The 19665-nt window shown below is 45.7% G+C and overlaps 1 protein-coding gene across 1 annotated transcript in view; it reads right to left on the bottom strand.

Moving 5' to 3' along the window:
- The window catches only part of FBRSL1 (fibrosin like 1), a 499240-nt gene that overhangs the window by 17189 nt on the left and 462386 nt on the right, over positions 1-19665 (bottom strand). The window contains 5 exon segments of the mRNA XM_070762728.1: positions 6-138; positions 5412-5483; positions 7293-7322; positions 7912-7983; positions 16713-16808. Coding sequence (XP_070618829.1) covers positions 6-138; positions 5412-5483; positions 7293-7322; positions 7912-7983; positions 16713-16808 — 403 coding nt within the window.

The following is a 19665-nucleotide window of genomic DNA, read 5'->3' as shown; positions in this document are numbered from 1 at the left end:
CTCACCTGTGCTGGAGAAGAGGGGTCGGGCAAGTTCTTGAGAATAATGGAAACCAGGAAAGACGCCGGGAGCCGGCGGTCTGCTGAAGAGGTCAAGTTTTCCGCCGATTTCGAGCTTGTGAGGATCCAGCTGCATTTGCTGTCAAAGGAAGAAGAAAAAAAAACAACCCTCATCCATTTCCTGGGTTTGGTGATGTAATAGCAATAGCATTTAGACTTATATATACCACTTCACAGTGCTTGACAGCCCTCTCTAAGGGGTTTACAGAGAGTAAGCATATCGCCCCCAACAATCTGGGTCCTTATACAGTGGTACCTCGGTTCTCGAATGCCTTGGCTGTCGTACATTTCGGATATCGAACAAAATTTTCAGCAAAAATTTCCTTCGGCATCCGAACAAAAATTCGGATACCTAACAGCCACAGAAAATTTTGTTAGTTATCCGAAATGTTACCGGGCGGGGCGGCTGCAATACCGGCAGCTTCGGGGGGCTCCTTTCCTCAGTGCTTCGTCTTCTACCTGTAGGCAGCTGCACCAACTTTCTCCTTCCCGGCGGCGGCAACGGCGGCGGCTTCCCTTCGAGAGCAACAGCGTCGGGAACGTCACATAATGAAGGGAAGCTGCTGGAGCGGCGGCAACTGCTGAGATGGCTCCGGCGGCTTCCCTTCATCACGTGACGTTCCCGGCGCTGTTGCTGTCGAAGGGAAGCCGCTGCCGTTGCCGCCGCCAGGAAGAGAAAGTTGGTGCAGCTGCCTACAGGTAGAAGACGAAGCACTGAGGAAAGGAGCCCCCCGAAGCTCCCGGTATTGCAGCCGCCCCCACCCTTCCTGCAGCTTGGAGCGCCTTAGACTATAGCGCTCCTCAAATTTTTTATCCCATAGGAAATAAAGAAAATAGATTTAATTGGTTCCCAGCGAGTCAACTGGGGCTGGGAACCAATTAAATCCATTTCCATTATTTCCTATGGGATAAATTAATTCGGTACTCAGGCAAATTGGTTCTTGACCACACTTCTGGAACGAATTGTGGTCGAGAACCGAGGTACCACTGTATTACCAAATGTGGAAGGATGGAAGGCTGAGTCAACCTTGAGCCTACTGAGATTTGATCTGCCAAACTAACCACTGCACCACCAAGGCTCTTGTTGGTACATGTTGGTTGCAACTTCTCTTTGATTATCATTGGGTTAGATTAGATTAGATTAGAATTATTTATTGGCCAGGTGTGATTTGTCTTTGGTGCATATGCTCTCAGTGTACATAAAAAGACAAGATACGTTCATAAAGAATCGTAAGGCAAAACACTTAATGATAGTCATAGGGTACAAATGAGCAATCAAATCATATTAGGAAAAAATCAATATAAATTGCAAAGATACAAGAAACAAATTACAGTCAGATAGTCATAGGTGGGAGGAAATGGGTGATAGGAACAATGAGACTAATAGTAATAGTAATGCAGCCTTAGTGAATAGTTTGATAGTACTGAGGGAATTATTTGTTTAGCAGAGTGATGACGTTCAGGGGAAATTTTTTTTTAAAAACCAGGTGTGGTTGGCATAATTGGTACCAATAGTTCTGGAAGCTTGCTAAAAACCCGAATTGAGCCAGGTCAGTTTCCCATCATGCTTACAGTAGAGTAGATCTACTCCTCAAACTACTTCCTAGGTCAAAAGATTGCTGTCCAAACTCGTACAACGGTGTTGTGGTTGGCTCTGGCCCAGCTCCTGCCCCAAGGACTGTGGATGTGGGGGAGACATCCACATGCTGCAGGCCCCCAGTGGAATCTGCTGATGAAGGCTCCTCTGACCAAGAAGACATGAGTGACAGGGAGGAGGAGAGTGGGGCAGACAGCTCAGAAGGAGATCAATTATCTAGCTCCTCCTTGGATTCAGAACAAGAGTTAATGATACGGCCACGCATGCGAAGAGCGATGCATAGGCAACAACAACTGAGAGATTATTATCAAACAAAATGAGGCCACCTGTGGTTGGGTGGGGCTGTGGTCATTAGTGAGGCTGCTATAAATAGCAGCCTGTGGGTTTGGCCGTTGTGGAGGATTATCTGATCGTTGTGTTTCGTGACTGCTTTGCTGATTTTGATCTTTGTGTGCTGATTTCCCCCCGCTTTGAAACTAAACCAGAGCAAAGTGTGTTTCACTTTGTGAAAGAATAAGGACTGTGAATTGCCTCACAGCTGCAAGCTAAGTATCACAGAACTGATAAGGGACTTGTACAAATTATCAATTTGTTTGGAGACAAGTGCTCTTTGCTTTACAAAAAGAGGGCTTCGTTTATTTGCATTTTTCGGTATAAAGAACATTGTTTTGAATTTTCAAACGTGTGTGTGTCTGAAATTGTATCTGTGCATTTTTGGGAGGATTCTACCAGAGAGCTCGACAGAACACACGGGAAGCAAAGTCCCATGGAAACTAGAAGAGAAAACCTCCAATGATTCTGCAGAAAGTCAACACCCACCCCTCTCCTATAAGATTGAAATACTTTGAGAAATATTTAAAAAGGCAGGACATTATATTTCCCCTAAAAGAGAGGGAGGAAGGGAGAGAAATCTTAAGGGAGACGGAGACTCCCCACTTGCAACTGAACCAGATGGATATTTCTTCCAACAATTCAATAAGGTGCCAGGGTTTCCAAGGGACATCTCCAACGAAAGAAAACTCCAAGGCAGAGATTTCCTCAAAACTCCATTTTATTAGAGATAAATAAATATTTATTTATTTATTAGAGATAAATACCCTACGAGACTAGACTTTCAATCCTGGGCCTAGAAAGTTTAGAACTAAGACGCCTTAAACAAGGTCTAAGTATTGCCCACAAGATCATATGCTGCAACGTCCTGCCTGTCGGCGACTACTTCAGCTTCAACCACAACAGCACAAGAGCACACAACAGATTTAAACTTAATATTAACCGCTCCAAACTTGACTGTAAAAAATATGACTCCAGTAACCGAGTTGTCGAAGCGTGGAACTCATTACCGGACTCCATAGTGTCATCCCCAAATCCCCAACACTTTACCCTTAGATTATCTACGGTTGACCTATCCAGATTCCTAAGAGGTCAGTAAGGGGCGAGTACAAGTGCACTAGCGTGCCTTCCGTCACCTGTTCTATTGCTCTCCTATATCTCCTATACCTTTCCTCTATTCCTCTATCTCTTCTTCTATTCTTTCATTGATATGTTCTATTACTATACCTTCTTTTCTGTTGTTTCATAGATATATTTTACTATGAGTATCTCCTCTATAACCTTCATCATGTATTTTACTATGTGTATATTGATATATACCCACTAAAACCCTCATTGTGTATTGGACAAAATAAATAAACAAACAAACAAACAAACAAACAAATAAATAAATAAATATTGACAGACCTGGGAAAACCCGAATCTGAAAGTTTCCGGTTTGCCACACCCAAAAGGAAATTCAAGTCCCTGCCCCAGCACCCACAAATCCACCACATTGTCCAATCTAACAGAGTTGGAAGGGACCTTGGAGGTCTTCTAGTCCAGCCCCCTGCTTAGGCAGGAAACCCTACACCACACTTCAGACAAATGGTTATCCAAACATCTTCTTAAAAACTTCCAGTGTTTATTGTCCATGTCCATCACATGGTCCAATCAATGCACCATCTCAACTGGAGATGTAACTCCCAGGAACACCCCTCCAGATGCAGGGCAGAGTGACCTTGACTCGTAGAGAAAGGAATGTTGTTTTGACTACAGTTCCCCACTCACTTAGTCTACCCTCCCAGTTTCCCACAGCACCAAATGTGGCAGGCAAGCCAAGAAGTTCCAGGCCTGACATAAGGAAGGAGACCGGACCAATTTTCTGTTTCTCTCTCCTAGCTTGTGGTTACTCAACTTAGAGCAGTAAAAAAATGGGGATGAGCCACTGAACAAAACACAGATTGTGGTGAACGCTATAGGGAGGAGGGTATCAAAGGAACTTCCTCGACTGTCAACTTCTTCTGTTCAACTAATTTGGAAAGCTGTAGTTCTGCAACCATCATCCTCTTCACGAAACATCTGGGCATTGTCCGACTATTTACCAAGCGGGCTTCTACAACAAACAACTGCAGGATATTAGATGTTGACTTCTGTGTGGTTGGGGCTAAAGTTCTGAATTCCGCCATTTACAGTGGCAAATGTGCTTGGTTTGTCTCAGTTTTGTCTTAAAGATGTTCTCTTTAACATCTCCTGATGAGAGATATCTGAGTTTCAGATATGGTTTCAGTAAAGCTTCTCTCAGCTTCATTCTGCATGTTCTCCAACCTACCGTATTTTGGGGAGTAGAAGACGTACCTTCCCTGCCCCTAAAAAGAGGCTGAAAATTTGGGTGCATCTTATACTCCAAATATAACTTTTTTTTTCCAGCCCTAATGAGGTGCTAACAATTTCTTGCAGGATTTTTTTCATTGCTACTCCAAAGACGTTTTTTTCCAGGCCAAAGTTTTGCAGGATTTTTTTTCATTGCTACTCCAAAGAAGGTTTTTTTCCCCAGCACTACGTTTTGCAGATTTGTTTTCATTGATATTCTCTCCAAAGAACTTTTTTCCAGCCCTAACCAGTTGCTACCGATCTTCCTGGCTTGCAGGATTTTTTTCCAGCCCTAAGTCTTTGCAGGCTCGTTTTTATTGCTACTCCCTCCAAAGAACATTTTTTCAGCCCTAACCAGGGGATAAAATAATATGCTGACACTAGAAAGAGTGCAGAGAAGAGCAACAAAGAGGATTATGGGACTGGAGGCTAAAATATATAAAGAACGGTTGCAGGAACTGGGTATGTCTAGTTTAATGAAAAGAAGGACCAGGGGAGACAGGATAGCAGTCTTCCAATATCTCGGGGGCTGCCACAAATAAGAGAGTCAAATTATTCTCCGAAGCACCTGAAGGCAGGACAAGAAGTAATGGGTGGAAACTAATCAAGGAGAGAAGCAACTTAGGAGAAATTTCCTGACAGTTAGAACAATGAATTGGTGGAACAGCTGGCCTCTAGAAGTTGTAAATGCTCCAACACTGGAGGTTTTCAAGAAGATGTTGGACAACCATTTATCTGAAATGGTATGGAGTTTCCTGCCTAAGCAGGGGGTTGGACTAGAAGACCTCCAAGGTCCCTTCCAACTCGATTATTCTATCTATCAGATCTTCTCTTCTGGACCGAGTAGGATTGGTATTGCCACTAGGCTGCCCCGCCCCATCAGAGAAACCCAGCCATTTCTAAAATAGATATTTGAAGATAGAAAGGCTCTTAATAAATCCCATCCTTGACGGAGGGAAAGCAACAGTGTGAAAAACGGATGCCTTAGGAAATTGGGGTGGTGAGAACGGAAATGTCATCCTCAAAGCCAGAGTAGAAACCTGCTGGCTTTCTGAATAGATCTGCTTGATTACCTTTATCTTCTGTTGGTGATGGTAGATCTGCCAAGCGATCTGTACGTGGACAGCGCACCATTTCCCAGGCTTCTGTAATAAAATATGGACCGAGATTTAATTTTAAGTAGCTGCTTTCTCTCCCCTTGTGCAACTGACTATGACCAGGATTCGGTCTCAAATTTCTGTCTGGCTGAAGCCATCGTTGACTTGGGAGACTTTGGCCTGCCACATATTATGCTTTAGAATGTATTCGTGCTACGGGGATTTGGGAGGGGCTGCTGCATGAGGGATGCAGAGATGTAGCCATAACAAATTCCTTCTAGATTGTCAAGGTCATCCTTTGTTCAGTACCTGCCTGGAAGTTGATGGGAATAACGGAACACATTGGCAAAAGACGACTGGTCAACGTGATGAACTTGTGGGTGTGGGAGCAAGGAAATGAATTTTAAACTGGATGGGGAGAGATATTTGCCCAGTAAGGTGGCAAATTCTTTTTTGGTGAGCCACCTTCAGTCCCTACGGAGTTGGGGGGAAAACAAAGATTAACAAACAAACAAACAAACAATCATATTTATGACAGATGCTGGGATCCTGGAGATCACGCGATCCCCCCCTTTTTTTGATGATTTTCTGACAAGCAAAGTTTGTCAACGAAGCTAGAGGTTCGGTCATAAACTCTGTTCCTCGCTTCACAACCGCTTAAGCGATTCGCTTAACGACTGTGGCGGGAAAGGTCGTAAAATAAGGATGTGAAACTGGCTTCCTCATCAGCTTTGCCGGTCAGTGTTGTGTTTGGACCTGGGCCAGCTGTTGCTCCCACAGATGGGAGAGACGCGGCACAAAGTGAATGTGAAAGCCTGGCTGACAGCCAGGAAGACGTGGCAGACAGCCAGGAGGACAAGGCCACTGGGACGCAGGATTCAGCAGACAGCCCAGGGGATTTGGCCTGCAGTCCCTCAGACAGTCTTTCGTCCCTGGGTTCTTCTGCAGATCAATATATTGATCTGCGTAGCCGAAGAGCTATGCAAAAAAGGGATCGCTTTAAGGAGTATTACAAGTTATTATAGGAGCACCTGGGCTGGGTGTGGTTCTTATACTGAGGGCTGGGTGTGGTTCCCTTAATGAGGGCTAAAGGGATAAAAGGGAACAAAGGCCAAGGCAAACTGTGGCTGTTTATCTGTGTTATTTTGTGGTTCCTGCTCTGAAGTTTCTGTTCCATGCCGTTGGAGTTTTCAACCCAGCTTTTTCAGACAAGTGGGAGGTGAAAACTCTGGGACTTGCTGTTTGCTTCAAAGATTCAAAAGGACTCCTGAAACGTCTTGGTTCATTCCAGGTTGTCTTTGTTTGTTTTTTCCTGTGTTTTTGTATGCGGCTGAAGTAAGCCTTGCACTATCATTGTTTTCGGACACTAAGAACTGTTTTGAGTAACCCTTTTTTCAAGTTTGCTGATTAGCAGAGTACGTGTGTGTTTGATTTCTTTTCCTTGGACTGTTACACATTGCCTGAACAGGTCAGGCAGAACAGTCAGGAAGTCGGAAAAGGTCCCAGCAACTGTCATATATACGACTTCATCGCCAAGGGTCTGAATTTTGATCCCGTGACCACAGGGACACAGCAGTGCTCGTGTGAAAAACAGGGATAAGTCGCTTTTTTCCAGCGCTGTTGAGACTTCAAACAGTCACTAAATGAACCACTGCAAGTCGAGGACTACTTGAAATTATTGATTGGATTTAAAGCTTGCTTTAATGTGTACGTTAGACTGCCTACTAATGTCCATCTACGACAGTTTGTTTAGTGAAATTGACAAACGTTAAACTAGCTGCTATCTTATAATCTCATCACTTCTTTTAAGGAAAGCATTACAGATATATATATAAACCCCTGACAAACCTTACTTACTCGTACAGGAGCCCGATAGGCGTCAGCCACCTAGGGAAAATATGAAAGAAAAAAAAATCAACATTTTATGTAACCTGGATTATAAAAAGAGGGTGTTTTTAAAATTCGGGGTGTCTCTCTTGCTATGGAACGAGCATGAAAAAGGCTCATTTATTTCAGCGTTAAGAACATAATTGCACCAGGACTTAGAAGCAAAAAAAAAAATAGAGTTCTAAGGATGTAATTCCTTTATTTCAGACTAATCCATAACTCAGGATTCAGTCTTGTTTAAAAATGATCTAATTTTCCTTTTTCTCAGGGGAGAATTGACATTTCCCTAATTTTGATACATGGGTCTTAGATCTCTCACCCCCCTCTCTCATCTCTCTTCTCTCTCTCTCTCTCTCTATCTAATCTATCCATCCATCCATCCATCCATGTACTTACCTACCTACCTACTACCTATCTTTCCTCTTTTGCATTTTTGTCCTGTCCCTCTGTCTGTCCCTCCTTCCATCTCTCTCTCTCTCTCTTTGCAAATCCAGACCAAAATGAGAAAAATAATCCTTTGTAGGTCAATGTTTATCATGCATCAGCTCCAAAGAGGAGCTGAAACAACCTCACTGGACCTGGTACCTACCCCTGGTGCCTTCTGCAGAAGTGTATGGTGCACTGTGCTAGGCCTGCTGGCCACATCGATCGGATTCGAAGTCTAGAAGAACAAAAAGGAAAATGCCGGTGAAGTTCTAGCAATGCTTCGATGGGACACTAGCCACCAGGAAGGACCATTCAACGATGCTGAGCAATACAGCCACAATTGAACCCAAAATGTCTTCTTTCTTTCTTTCTTTCTTTCTTTCTTTCTTTCTTTCTTTCTTTCTTTCTTTCTCTTTCTTTCTTTCTTTCTTTCTTTCTTCCCTTCCCTTCCCTTCCCTCCCTTTCCTTCTCAAATAATTACAGGTAGTCCTCAAATTAAAACCATTCATTTAGTGACATTCAAAGTTACAATGGCATTGAAAAAAAAACTTATTTACAATCCTTTTTCACACTCTCCATGATCACGTGATCAAAATTCAGACCCTGACCCATTGACTCATATTTACGACGGCTGCAGCGTTTCGGCGGAGGGCGGTCACGTAATCCCCTTCTGCAACTTTCCGGTGAGCAAAGTCAACAGGGGGAGCCCGATTCACTTAACAACCGTACAATTAATTTAACAACTGCGGTGGTTCACTTAACGACGGTGGGAAGAGAGGTTGTTAAAAAAATGGGGCAAAATTCACTTAATGACGATCTCACTTAGCAACAGAAATTTTGGGCTCCGGTGAGGTCGTAAGTCCAGGATGACCCATTTCTATTCTCCCCACCTTTCTTAAATTGAACTTTTTGCTTTCTTGGAAATACAGCTGTGCAACCAGGTAAATCCAGGTGAATGTCTTTTTAATTCATCCCTTTTAATTGCCGCTCTCGCTGGCTTCAACTTGGCAGCCATGCAGGACGGGTTTAAATCCTTTCCTTTCATCCACAAATTTCTTTCTCTCCCCTTTCGACATCTCAGCCCAGCCTGCAGGCCTTGTGCCTGCTGGAAGATGCCAACCGAGGGCTAATCAGGTTTGATTCGCTGAGCTCTTTTTAAGAGATCAACCCAGGTCAGCTAAATGCAGCTGGCGGCCAGAGACACTAATTCCTTCCAGGAAAAGTGAAATGGACAGAGGGATGCTCGGTTCTCCTCCTCCGCTTCCTTTGCTTTTAATTAAAAATAAAAGCATAGCACATCAGACTTCCGCCTTTAAATATAAATATATATATATATATTTAAACGGAAACGTGGGCGTTTTTAAGGGTTTGCAATAAAACAAATAATTCGGGGGAAAACTAAGAGCTCTCTGGCTCGGAAACGGTCAAATGCTGTAGCCAAGATGACTCACGAGGCTGTGTTTCCGTCAATGTTGGCCCCATCAAGAAGAGAGCCCTCTTTCTCAACTTTGCAACTCTTGAGATGTGGGTGGAATTCGATTCCCATCATTCTTTGCTGGCTGGGGAATTCTGGGAGCTGAATTCCACATCACATTAATGATGTAGGATATAACAACAGAAGCTTGAAAGCCTGTCTGAAATTTCCTTTGTCTTTTCAGGTGTGGGTATTTTACCTATCTGCCTACCTTTTTATCTATCTACCTACCTTTCTTTCTTTCCCTCCCTCTTTCCTACCCATTGTCTTTCCTCCCTCCCTCTCTGTTATCCTTCCTTCCTTTCCTCCCTCCCACTTTTCTTCCCTCCCTCCCACTGTCCTTCCTTCTCTTTATTTATTTTATTTTATTTATTTATTCAATTTTTTATGCCGCCCTTCTCCTTAGACTCAGGGCGGCTTACAACATGTTAGCAATAGCACTTTTTAACAGAGCCAGCCTATTGCCCCCACAATCCGGGTCCTCATTTTACCCACCTCGGAAGGATGGAAGGCTGAGTCAACCTTGAGCCGGCGATGAGATTTGAACCGCTGACCTTCAGATCTACAGTCAGCTTCAGTGGCCTGCAGTACAGCACTGTACCTGCTGCGCCACACCAGCTCTTCCATTGTCCTTCCTTCCTTCCTTCCTTCCTTCCACCCACCAAACTTCCTTCTTCACTCCTTCTCTCCCTTTCTCCTTCCTTTCCCCCTCGCTCCCTCCCACTGTTCTTTCCTCCCTCCGAATGTCCTTCCTTCCTTCCATCCACCCAACTTCCTTCTTCACTCCCTCGCTCCTTCTCCTCCCTCCCACTGTCTTTCCTTCCTTCCTTCCTCCCTCCCTCCCTCCTCCCTTTGCAGCTCCTACAATCACCCTTCAAGGCTAGCTCCATCATCTTTCCCCTCCTGCATGCCAAGGCCTCGTGGACCGATTGCAATGGTTAACCGAGTCCTTCCCTGGGTGACGAGTTTCGTCCCTGGAGCCGGCAGTCGCTGTAACCCAGTGCCACCTTTTTTTTTTCCCTTTTTGAATGGAACCGGGACAGAGAGCCAGCCACTTATCTCCTCCTGGCCACGGCCCAGCACCTGTTTCTCTCCAAGAGGAGAGCAGTTCAGTCCCCTTAATTCCCTAGCCAGACGTTAAACCCGCCAGACGAGCCAAACGACTGTCAGGTTTTCAAAGGGGAAGCCTTCTGGAGTGGCCCGTCACGGGGTCGCCCGCGAGGGATCAAGAGCTGGCTTTAAAAATAGAAAGACCGGGGAAGAAAGAAAGAAAGAAGGGATGGAGCTCCCGGTGCGGTAGACTTTAAGCCTCCATCAGCCGCCCTGACGGAGAAAGCACCGCCGGGCCCTTCTCCAAATTGACGGACAGGGAGGCCAAAAATAACAGCTGTGGATGCATTTTAAGGTCATGTTACATTAATAGTGTGAATGATAACAGAGCCCCCACCCCCCCCGGTCCTCAGTCCCCCCCTGCAAGACAGATGGGAAAGCTAAGCAAAAGCAAATTGAATACTTTCGACCTTTCCCCAGTTCTCAGCCGATGAGTAACGGCCTTTGGGGAGAGGGGCAACTCCGGAGTCTCGCAGGCAGGCTGGGATCACGCGGCCAGGATTTACAGGCGAGGCCTTGGGGACCGGACACCAAAGTCAGGGCAATCAAAACAAACTCTTGGCTTCGGAGGGCGGAGGGGAAGGAGGGGGGGGGAGAAAGAGAATTCATTACACACACACCCCCAATCAGCCCTCCCGGACACGTCTGTCAGGATGATCTAGAGCTTAAGTCATGGGCGGCAGGGGAGGAAGAGGGAAAAAGTTTTTGAGCCTCAAGAAAGGTTAGAATGATTTGTGCAGGGTTTGGTTCTGCTTGGGAGATTTGCATTCTCTCTTCCGAGGAGATGAATGACGATCTCTCTTTCTCCCTCTCTCTCTCTGTCTCTCTCTCACTTGCACTTTCTCTGTCTCTCTCTCTGTTTCTCCCTCCCTCCCTCTCTCTTTTGCTCTTTCTCTGTGTCTTTGTTGGTCTCTGTCTCCGACACTCCTGTTTCTCTCTCTCTGTCTCTCTCAGTTGTTCTTTCTCCATCTCTGTTTCTCTCTCTCTCTTTGGCTCTCTGTGTCTTGCTCTGTCACTCCGTGTCTCTGTTTTTTCTCTCTTTCTCTCTCATTTGCTCTCTCTGTCTTTCTCTCTCTCTCTGTGTCTCTCTCAGTTGCTTTCTGTCTCTCTTTGTTTCGATCTCGCCCTCTCTCTCTCTCTTGCTCTCTCTGTCTCTCTCTCACACTCCTCTCTGTTTCTCAGTTGCTTTCTCCATCTCTCTGTTTGTGCCTCTTTCGCTCCCTCTTTTATTCTGTCTCTTTCTCTGACATTCTCTCTCTCTGTTTCTCTCTGCCTCTCTGTGTCTTTCTCTCTCAGTTGCTCTCTGTCTTTCTGTCTTTCTCTGTCGCTCTCTCTCTCTCTCTGTTTCTCTCTCCCCCCACTCTCTCTCTTTTGCTCTCTCTGTGTCTTTCTCTCTGTGGGTCTGTTTCTCTCTCTGTCTTTCTTTCGTTCTTTCTCTTTCTTCTCTTTCTTTCTTTCTTTCTTTCTGTCTTTCTTTCTTTCTCTTTCTTTCTTCCTTCCTTCTCTTTTCTTTCTTTCTTTCTCTTCCTTCCTTCCCTCCTTCCTTCTCTTTCTGTCTTTCTTTCTTTCCCTTCCTTTCTTCCTTCCCTCCTTCCTTCCTTCCCTTTCTTTCTATCTTTCTATCATTCTTTCTTTCTTTCTTTCTTTCTTTCTTTCCCTCCCTCCCTTTCTTCCTCTCTCTCTCTCTCTGGGATTCTCTCTCTCTCTCTGTGAGCTAAAGATAATTTAGATACAACTAGTTTCTCCCACTTCTGCCAAATAAAGCAGAAAATAAAGGAGGATGGGAACTCTCAAGGCAAAAGATTCATGGGCAGTTACAAGAGCCATGCGAGGTGATGTATCTTCCACACATGCTGAACAGAGGGGGGAGGAAGCATCCAGTGATTGAGTTCACACATTTGGCTTAGTAGTGGGTTGTTTCCATCCCAGAAAAAACCACCCGTCTGTGCAGGTCACTAAAGAACCGAAGCTGAAACGTGTTGGCGTAAAGAAAATCAATCCTAATCAACTGGGTTATTTGGGGGCCAAACCACTGTCTCTCCTTTGTTAAGCCCAGATTTATTTATTGTGGTGTGCCTCTGCCGTAAACCATGGTAAGCAGAACTTTACATAGCATGTGTGAAACCAGATGTCTCTTGTCTTGGATTTATGGGTCAGTTGTAATCCTACACGGCTTCTGGAGGATTTAAGTTAAGTGAGAGGTTTTTTTGGCCAACACTGGAATGCATCAAAACTGGATCTTTAGTCCTATACAGTGATCCCCCGTTTATTGCGTCCCCAACCATTGCGAACAGGGTACTTCGCTATTTTTCAACCCGGAAGTCAAAATACCATCTACGCATGCGTGCCCGTGGGCACGCATGCGTAGATGGCAACCAGGAGATCAGCTGCTGGGCGGCTTCCCTGAGTCTTCCCCCTCTTGCTGGCGTCAGCGAGGAGTTTCCCCACCGCCCACGCAAACTCCTCGCTGCCGCCCGCCCTTCGCCCGCCCACGCCGTTCATTCTCGGCGCTTTCGAGCTGAGTCCGGGAGCGAATTCGCTCCCGGACTCAGCTCGAAAGCGGCGAGAATGAACGGCGTGGACAAGCCGTTCCTTGCCGTTCGTTCTTGGCGCTTTCGAGCTGAGTCCGGGAGCGAATTCGCTCCCGGACTCAGCTCGAAAGCGCCGAGAATGAACGGCGTGGAAAAGCCGTTCCTTGCCGTTCGTTCTCGGCGCTTTCGAGCTGAGTCCGGGAGCGAATTCGCTCCCGGACTCAGCTCGAAAGCGGCGAGAATGAACGGCGTGGAAAAGCCGTTCCTTGCCGTTCGTTCTCGGCGCTTTCGAGCTGAGTCCGGGAGCGAATTCGCTCCCGGACTCAGCTCGAAAGCGGCGAGAATGAACGGCGTGGAAAAGCCGTTCCTTGCCGTTCGTTCTCGGCGCTTTCGAGCTGAGTCCGGGAGCGAATTCGCTCCCGGACTCAGCTCGAAAGCGGCGAGAATGAACGGCGTGGAAAAGCCGTTCCTTGCCGTTCGTTCTCGGCGCTTTCGAGCTGAGTCCGGGAGCGAATTTGCTCCCGGACTCAGCTCGAAAGCGCCGAGAGCCAGTGCCCCCCGGACCCCCAACCCGGGTTTGGGGGGCTGCTAGGAAGCCCTCCATGCCGGCGGCAAACAGCCGCGCCGCCCCCAATCTTCGGCTCCTCGCTAGCGCTGTGGGAGTAAAAACACCATCTGCACATGCGCAGATGGTGTTTTTACTTCCGCAGCGCTACTTCGCGAAAACCCGCTCGTTGCGGGGGGTCCTGGAACGGAACCCTCGCAACGAGCGGGGGATCGCTGTATTTCTTATTTCATCTCTTTTTTTCTTAGCTTTATGGTTTTTTTCATTTACTTTCATTCATGCACTGTTTTCAGTACAATAAAAAATCAATCAATCAACCAATCAATCAATCTACCTACCCAACTACCTACCATCCATCTATCTATCCATCCACCTACCTATCATCTATTCTTCTATCGGTCTGTCTATATCTTTCCATCCATCCACCCACCCACCCATCCACTTACCTATCATCTATTCTTCTCTCGGTCTGTCTATACCTTTCCTTCCATGCATCCGTCCGTCCGTCCATCCATCCACCTACCTATCCATCTCCATCCATCCATCTGTCCATCCAACTACATATCATCCACCTATCCATATCCATCCATCCATCCATCGTCTAAGGAGATCACAAGCCATTTCCTGCTATGTTTTTTTTCTTTCTCTTTTGCTATTACATTTTCCTTCTTATACTTTTAAGCTTTTTTATATGATTCCTTTCTTGCTTCCTTACATTATATTTGTTTGTATTAGTTCCTTTTTACTTTGGTTTGAAAAGTTTAAATACAATTATTAAAGAGGGAGGGAGAGAGAGAGAGAGAGAGAAAGAAAGAAAGAAAGAAAGAAAGAAAGAAAGAAAGAAAGAAAGAGGGAAGGGTTAATGGGAAACAGGCTGCTGCTAACTGATCAGTTTCACAGATGGCCTTGTGTTTTGGGTTGGTTTCACTGCAGCCATCAATTTGATGGCTGACTTGAGAGCTGCCGGAGGCCTCTTGCCCTGCAAAGCCTCCTGGCTCATTAAGACTCTGGCCACATGCGTTCAGAATCCCCTCCCTGCTTCCTCCTCCTCCTCCCTTTCTCCCTCCTCTCTCTTTTCCTTCCCTTCCCTTTCTTTCATTCCTATCTCCTTCCTTCCTTCCTCCTCTTCCTCCTTTCCTTCTCTACTATGAAAGCCAGAATAACATAACTCCTCCTCCTCTTCTCCATTTTTATCTCAACTCCTCCTCCTCTTCTTTTGTTCTTCCCTTCTATTACATATTAAAAAATCTGCTTTACCCTCCTTCTCCCTTATGAAAAAAAAGAAATAAACTCCTATTACTACTACTCTAACAACAGCAACAACAACCCCCCTGCTTAGCCAGGAGACCCTACACTACTTCTTACAGATGGTTATCCAACATCATCTTTAAAACTTCCAGTGTTGGAGCATTCACAACTTCTGGAGGCAAGCTGTTCCACGGATTAATTGTTCTAAGTGTCAGGAAATTTCTCCTTAGTTCTAAGTTGCTTCCCTTCTTGTTTAGTTTTCACCCATTGCTTCTTGTTCTACCTTATTAAATTCATTTGGGTTTAATACGAAGAGGAAATCGTCTCTTTTTGGTTTTGCAAACTCTGCAAACCAGGCCACATACAGCTTAAAAAAAAAAGTGGATAAAACAGTGGGACGTGCCCCCGCTGGGAGGGTGTGAAACGATGCCGGGGGGGGCACGTGTGACCCTAGGGAACATGCATGATCCCTCTCGATCGATTCCCCCGGACAGAGAGTGTTTTCTCCGTTGCACGCTGCTTCAAGCATGGAAGAGAAGGCGGCCAGGCACGATGGGCTGGCTATGTGAGTTATTGTGGTTCGTGGTGGGTGTCCCGAAATTGCTGCTGGACAAGGAGCCTTCTCTGCAGCTTGGGCGAAAGCTTTGAATGGCACCCTGAAGCCTCCTTCCACACCATTTGCTGTGAGTGCCCGGCAGAGGCGGCGCTTATGGGCCAGGCCGGCGACCCCAAAACATCGGCTGTATTGAGCTGGCCTGGCCCCGTGTCCAAAAAGGCCCTAACCACGGTAGCCTCTGCCTGCCTATCCAAAAACAGGCTCCTCTGAGTTTAGTGTGACTTACTCCCAGGCAGTGTTCCCTCTAATTTTTTGGGGGGGGGGGGGGCGGAAATGTATAGTGTTTGAGCGGCAGTCCCTTCGGGACTGGGCGGCACAGAAATAATAAATAAATAAACAAACAAACAAACAAACAAACAAACAAACAAAAAACCCACCCTGTTTTGCCTCAGAGAATTTCAAAATAAAATACTGTACTGTGTGTCTATAACAGTGAGCTCATAATAGGGCAACTCTATCAATATCAAAATGCCACTTAAATAGTTGAGCTAGTTTCAAACTAGATTTTGATTTTCTTTCTCTCTTCCTTACTCCCATTCTTTTTCTTTCTCTTTTCCTTCCTCTCTTTTTTCTATCTGTTTCTCTCTCTTCCTCTCTCTCTCCTTCCCTCTCACTCTTTCCCTCTCAGCTTCTGGGCAGGTTTGGAAAACTCTGAGTTGATGATGATTTTTAAGTGAGCGATTGCTCACTGCTCAGCTTAGAGGGAACTATGACCCTGAAGCCTCCTTCCACACCATTTGCTGTGAGTGCCCGGCAGAGGCAGTGCTTATGGGCCAGGCCATTGACCCCAAAACATCAGCTGGATTGAGCTGGCCTGGTCCTGTGTCCAAAGAGGGCCCTAACCACGGTAGCCTCTGCCTGCCTATCCAAAAACAGGCTCCTCTGAGTTTAGTGTGATGGAAAGGGGCGGCATACAAATCCAATAAATTATTATTATTACTCCCAGGTAAGTGGGTAGAGCAGCCTTCCCAAGCCAATAATTTGCCTGCAGCTTAGAATAAGTAAAATAATATATATTTTATATATAATGCATTGAGCAGGGGGTTAGACCTGCTGGCCCTGGAGGTCCCTTCCAACTCTATGATTCTATGATAATAAATATTAGCACTAAAATTCCCCTGTGGCCCAGATCGGAAAGTTGGTAGGGCTGGTTGAAATATTTACTTCTTCCTAGGGAGAGGCATAACGGAAAATAATTGAGAAGGACTGCTTTAAGGTCTGGGCCAGTCTATTCTACATAACAGGCTTCAAACTCCTCCAGGCAGAGCCATAGTAAGAATTGCCCAAATTGCCCTTTCATTACATCGTCACCCAGCAAGAGTCAACCAAGCCTGGGATTCAAAACACAACCTGCAAAGAACAACAATAAATAAATAAATAAATAAAAGCAGTTTGACGAAGAAAGCCGGTCGATATTTACCTTGGGTTGAAAAGCTCCTTGAAGCGACCCGAAAGGACCTGGGTGGGGGAGCATGGAAGGCATTCCTGGCACATTGGGGGGGTAACTTGGAAAAAACTGAAGGGAGGGGGAGTGAAAAAAGAGAGAATTTGCATTAGAGATGGATCATAGAACGGGGCGGCACATTATTATCATAATTTAACATAATAAGGAGCCGGGGTGGCGCAGCAGGTAGAGTGCTGTACTGCAGGCCACTGAAGCTGACTGTAGATCTATAGGTTAGCGGTTCAAATCTCATCACCGGCTCAAGGTTGACTCAGCCTTCCATCCTTCCAAGGCGGGTAAAATGAGGACCAGGATTGTGGGGGTAATAGGCTGGCTCCGTTTAAAAAAGTGCTATCGCTAGCATGTTGTAAGCCGCCCTGAGTCTAAGGAGGGCGGCATAAAAATAAAATAAAATCAATCAATCAATCAATAAGTAAATCAATCAATAAACAAACAAACAAACATAAATTATGATTTGGGTGCTCCATCCCTGGAGGTTTTCATGAAGGGATGGAACAACCTTTTGTCCAAAATAGTATAGGGCCGTGATAGCAAACTCATGGCATGCGTGCCACAGGTGCCACGCAGAGCCAAATCGGTGGGCACGGGAGGAGTTGCCCTTTGTCAGCTCCAGCTCCTTGGAGAAGGTGGTTTGGCCCTCCGGAGGCCTCAGGGAAGATTTCCTGAAGCCCCGGAGTGTGAAAAACTGCCCAATGGGCAAACAGGAAGTTGGGAAAAATGGACTTCCTGTTGAGCTGGGGTTTTTTACACTCCGGGGTTTCAGGAAGCTTCCCTAAAGGTTCCACAGTGTGAAAAGCAGCACAACAGGCAAAGTCCGTTTTCCCCAATTTACATTTTCCCCATTTGGCTGCTTTTTCACCGTCGCAGGTTTCGGTGAGGATTATGCGCCTGCACAGGGCAGCATAGGGGTGTGCATGCTTGGGGGGAGGTTGTGAGCACATTTGCATGTGCTAGCATACACTTTTGGCATGTGAACCAAAAATGTTTGGCCCTCACTGGTACAGACTAGAAGAACTCTAAGGTTCCCTTCCAAACTCCATTACAGTGGTACCTCTACTTAACGAACTTAATTCATTCCGTGATCAGGTTCTTAAGTAGAAAAGTTTGTAAGAAGAAGCAATTTTTTCCCATAGGAATCAATGCAAAACCAAATAATGTGTGCGATTGGGGAAACCACAGGGAGGGTTTCTCCAATCTTCCTCCCAGGAGATTACTAGAGAGGCCCCATGGAGGCTTCTCCCCACCTTTTCCGGCCCTGTTTCCTCCCAGGAGATTCCTAAAGAGGCCCCACGGAGGCTTCTCCCCACCTTTTCTGGCCCCGTTTCCTCCCAGGAGATTCCTAGAGAGGCCCCACGGAGGCTTCTCCCCACCTTTTTTGGCCCTGTTTCCTCCAGGAGATTCCTAGAGAAGCCCCACGGAGGCTTCTCCCTGCCTTTTCCGGCCCTGTTTCCTCCCAGGAGATTCCTAGAGAGGCCCCACGAAGGCTTCTCCCTGCCTTTTCCGGCCCTGTTTCCTCCCAGGAGATTCCTAGAGAGGCCCCAAAGAGGCTTCTCCCTGCCTTTTCTGGTTGCAGCTTCGGAGTCTCGGGTTTGTAAGTGGAAAATGGTTCTTGAGAAGAGGCAAAAAAAGTCTTGAACGCCCGGTTCTTATCTAGAAAAGCTCTTAAGTAGAAGCGTTCTTAGATAGAGGTACCACTGTATTTTGCAATTCTGTTGAGTCTGCTTCTCTCATATGGCTGTAAAAGAGAGAGAGATAAGCTCTTGGGAGATGACATTGTGCAGATTTATTGGCAGCAAAACTGAAGTGTTTTGACACTGCCTTCCTGTGTGATGGTGGTTTCTCCCCCCCTTCACCCTCCAAGGTTAGTCTACAGCCTCGGGTTTCCCTGTAGAGGTAGTTTCCCGTTCAAGGATGACCTGTGGCCAATTCCAGAAACACCCAAGATTGTCCAGGCGTTGCCATCTACCAAAACTCATCCAAATAAAGCAACAGAAACAAAACCATGTTAGAGCTGTGATAATCAGGCTCTCTGAGTTGTCAAAGACAAACATACATGGAGGAAATTTTATACATTAAGTGTATAAAATATTATTTACTTTAGCAAATATCTTACTCAAGAACAGTCCTAGTCATAGACAGTTAAATCAGTCAACACACATACAAAACTATAAGCCTTACTTGTTTAGCTTACAAATACATAAACCAGCATTTAACACACAGTTCTTACTACAGCAGTCACAGAAAAATAGCAGTGTGTCAGAGAGAGAATCCTGCTTCTGGCTCCCTCTTATGACAATCCGTAACACTAACTCTTAAAGCAATAGTGTCTCAATACATGTAAGCATACATTGTTGGTTTGTTTATATATTGCCAAACCCAACCAGTTATTTATCATTTATTAATTATGAATTAGATTTCTATGCTGCCCTTCTCCTCGGACTCTGGGTGGCTCATATCGAGAGTTATGTACTGTATATAGTACTAACAAAATTGTAAGCCCCCCCAAGTCCTTGGAGTGGGGTGGCATATAAACCAACCAACCAATCAATCAATCAATCAATCAATCAACCAATCAATCAAATTTACCAGTTCAGGCGTACTGGTAGCAACGGCTGCTGGTGTTTTGGAGAAGCGGTAGTGGTGGCAGCGAGAAGCTCCGCCTATGCACCTGGATGCCACCATTTTCTTTTTAAAATCTTCTGCACATGGGCAAACAATTCTGCGCATGTGCAGAGGGTGAAAAAGCATGCGCTTCTAGGTAGATTTCACCATTGAATAAAACTCAACTAGAGGCTCAGATCTGGTAACCCTCCTGCAAATTTTATATACCCCCCTCCTTTCATTTGTCAAACACATCGTTCTCATTTGGACAGCTATATTTTTGCTTTATATAAACCTGCCTTTGGTT

This window comes from Erythrolamprus reginae, chromosome 10, assembly GCF_031021105.1.
Source record: "Erythrolamprus reginae isolate rEryReg1 chromosome 10, rEryReg1.hap1, whole genome shotgun sequence".
NCBI classification, from domain to species: Eukaryota; Metazoa; Chordata; class Lepidosauria; order Squamata; family Dipsadidae; genus Erythrolamprus; species Erythrolamprus reginae.
The sequence above is the reverse complement of the archived record's forward strand: the minus strand, read 5'-3'. Positions and strand labels throughout refer to the sequence as shown.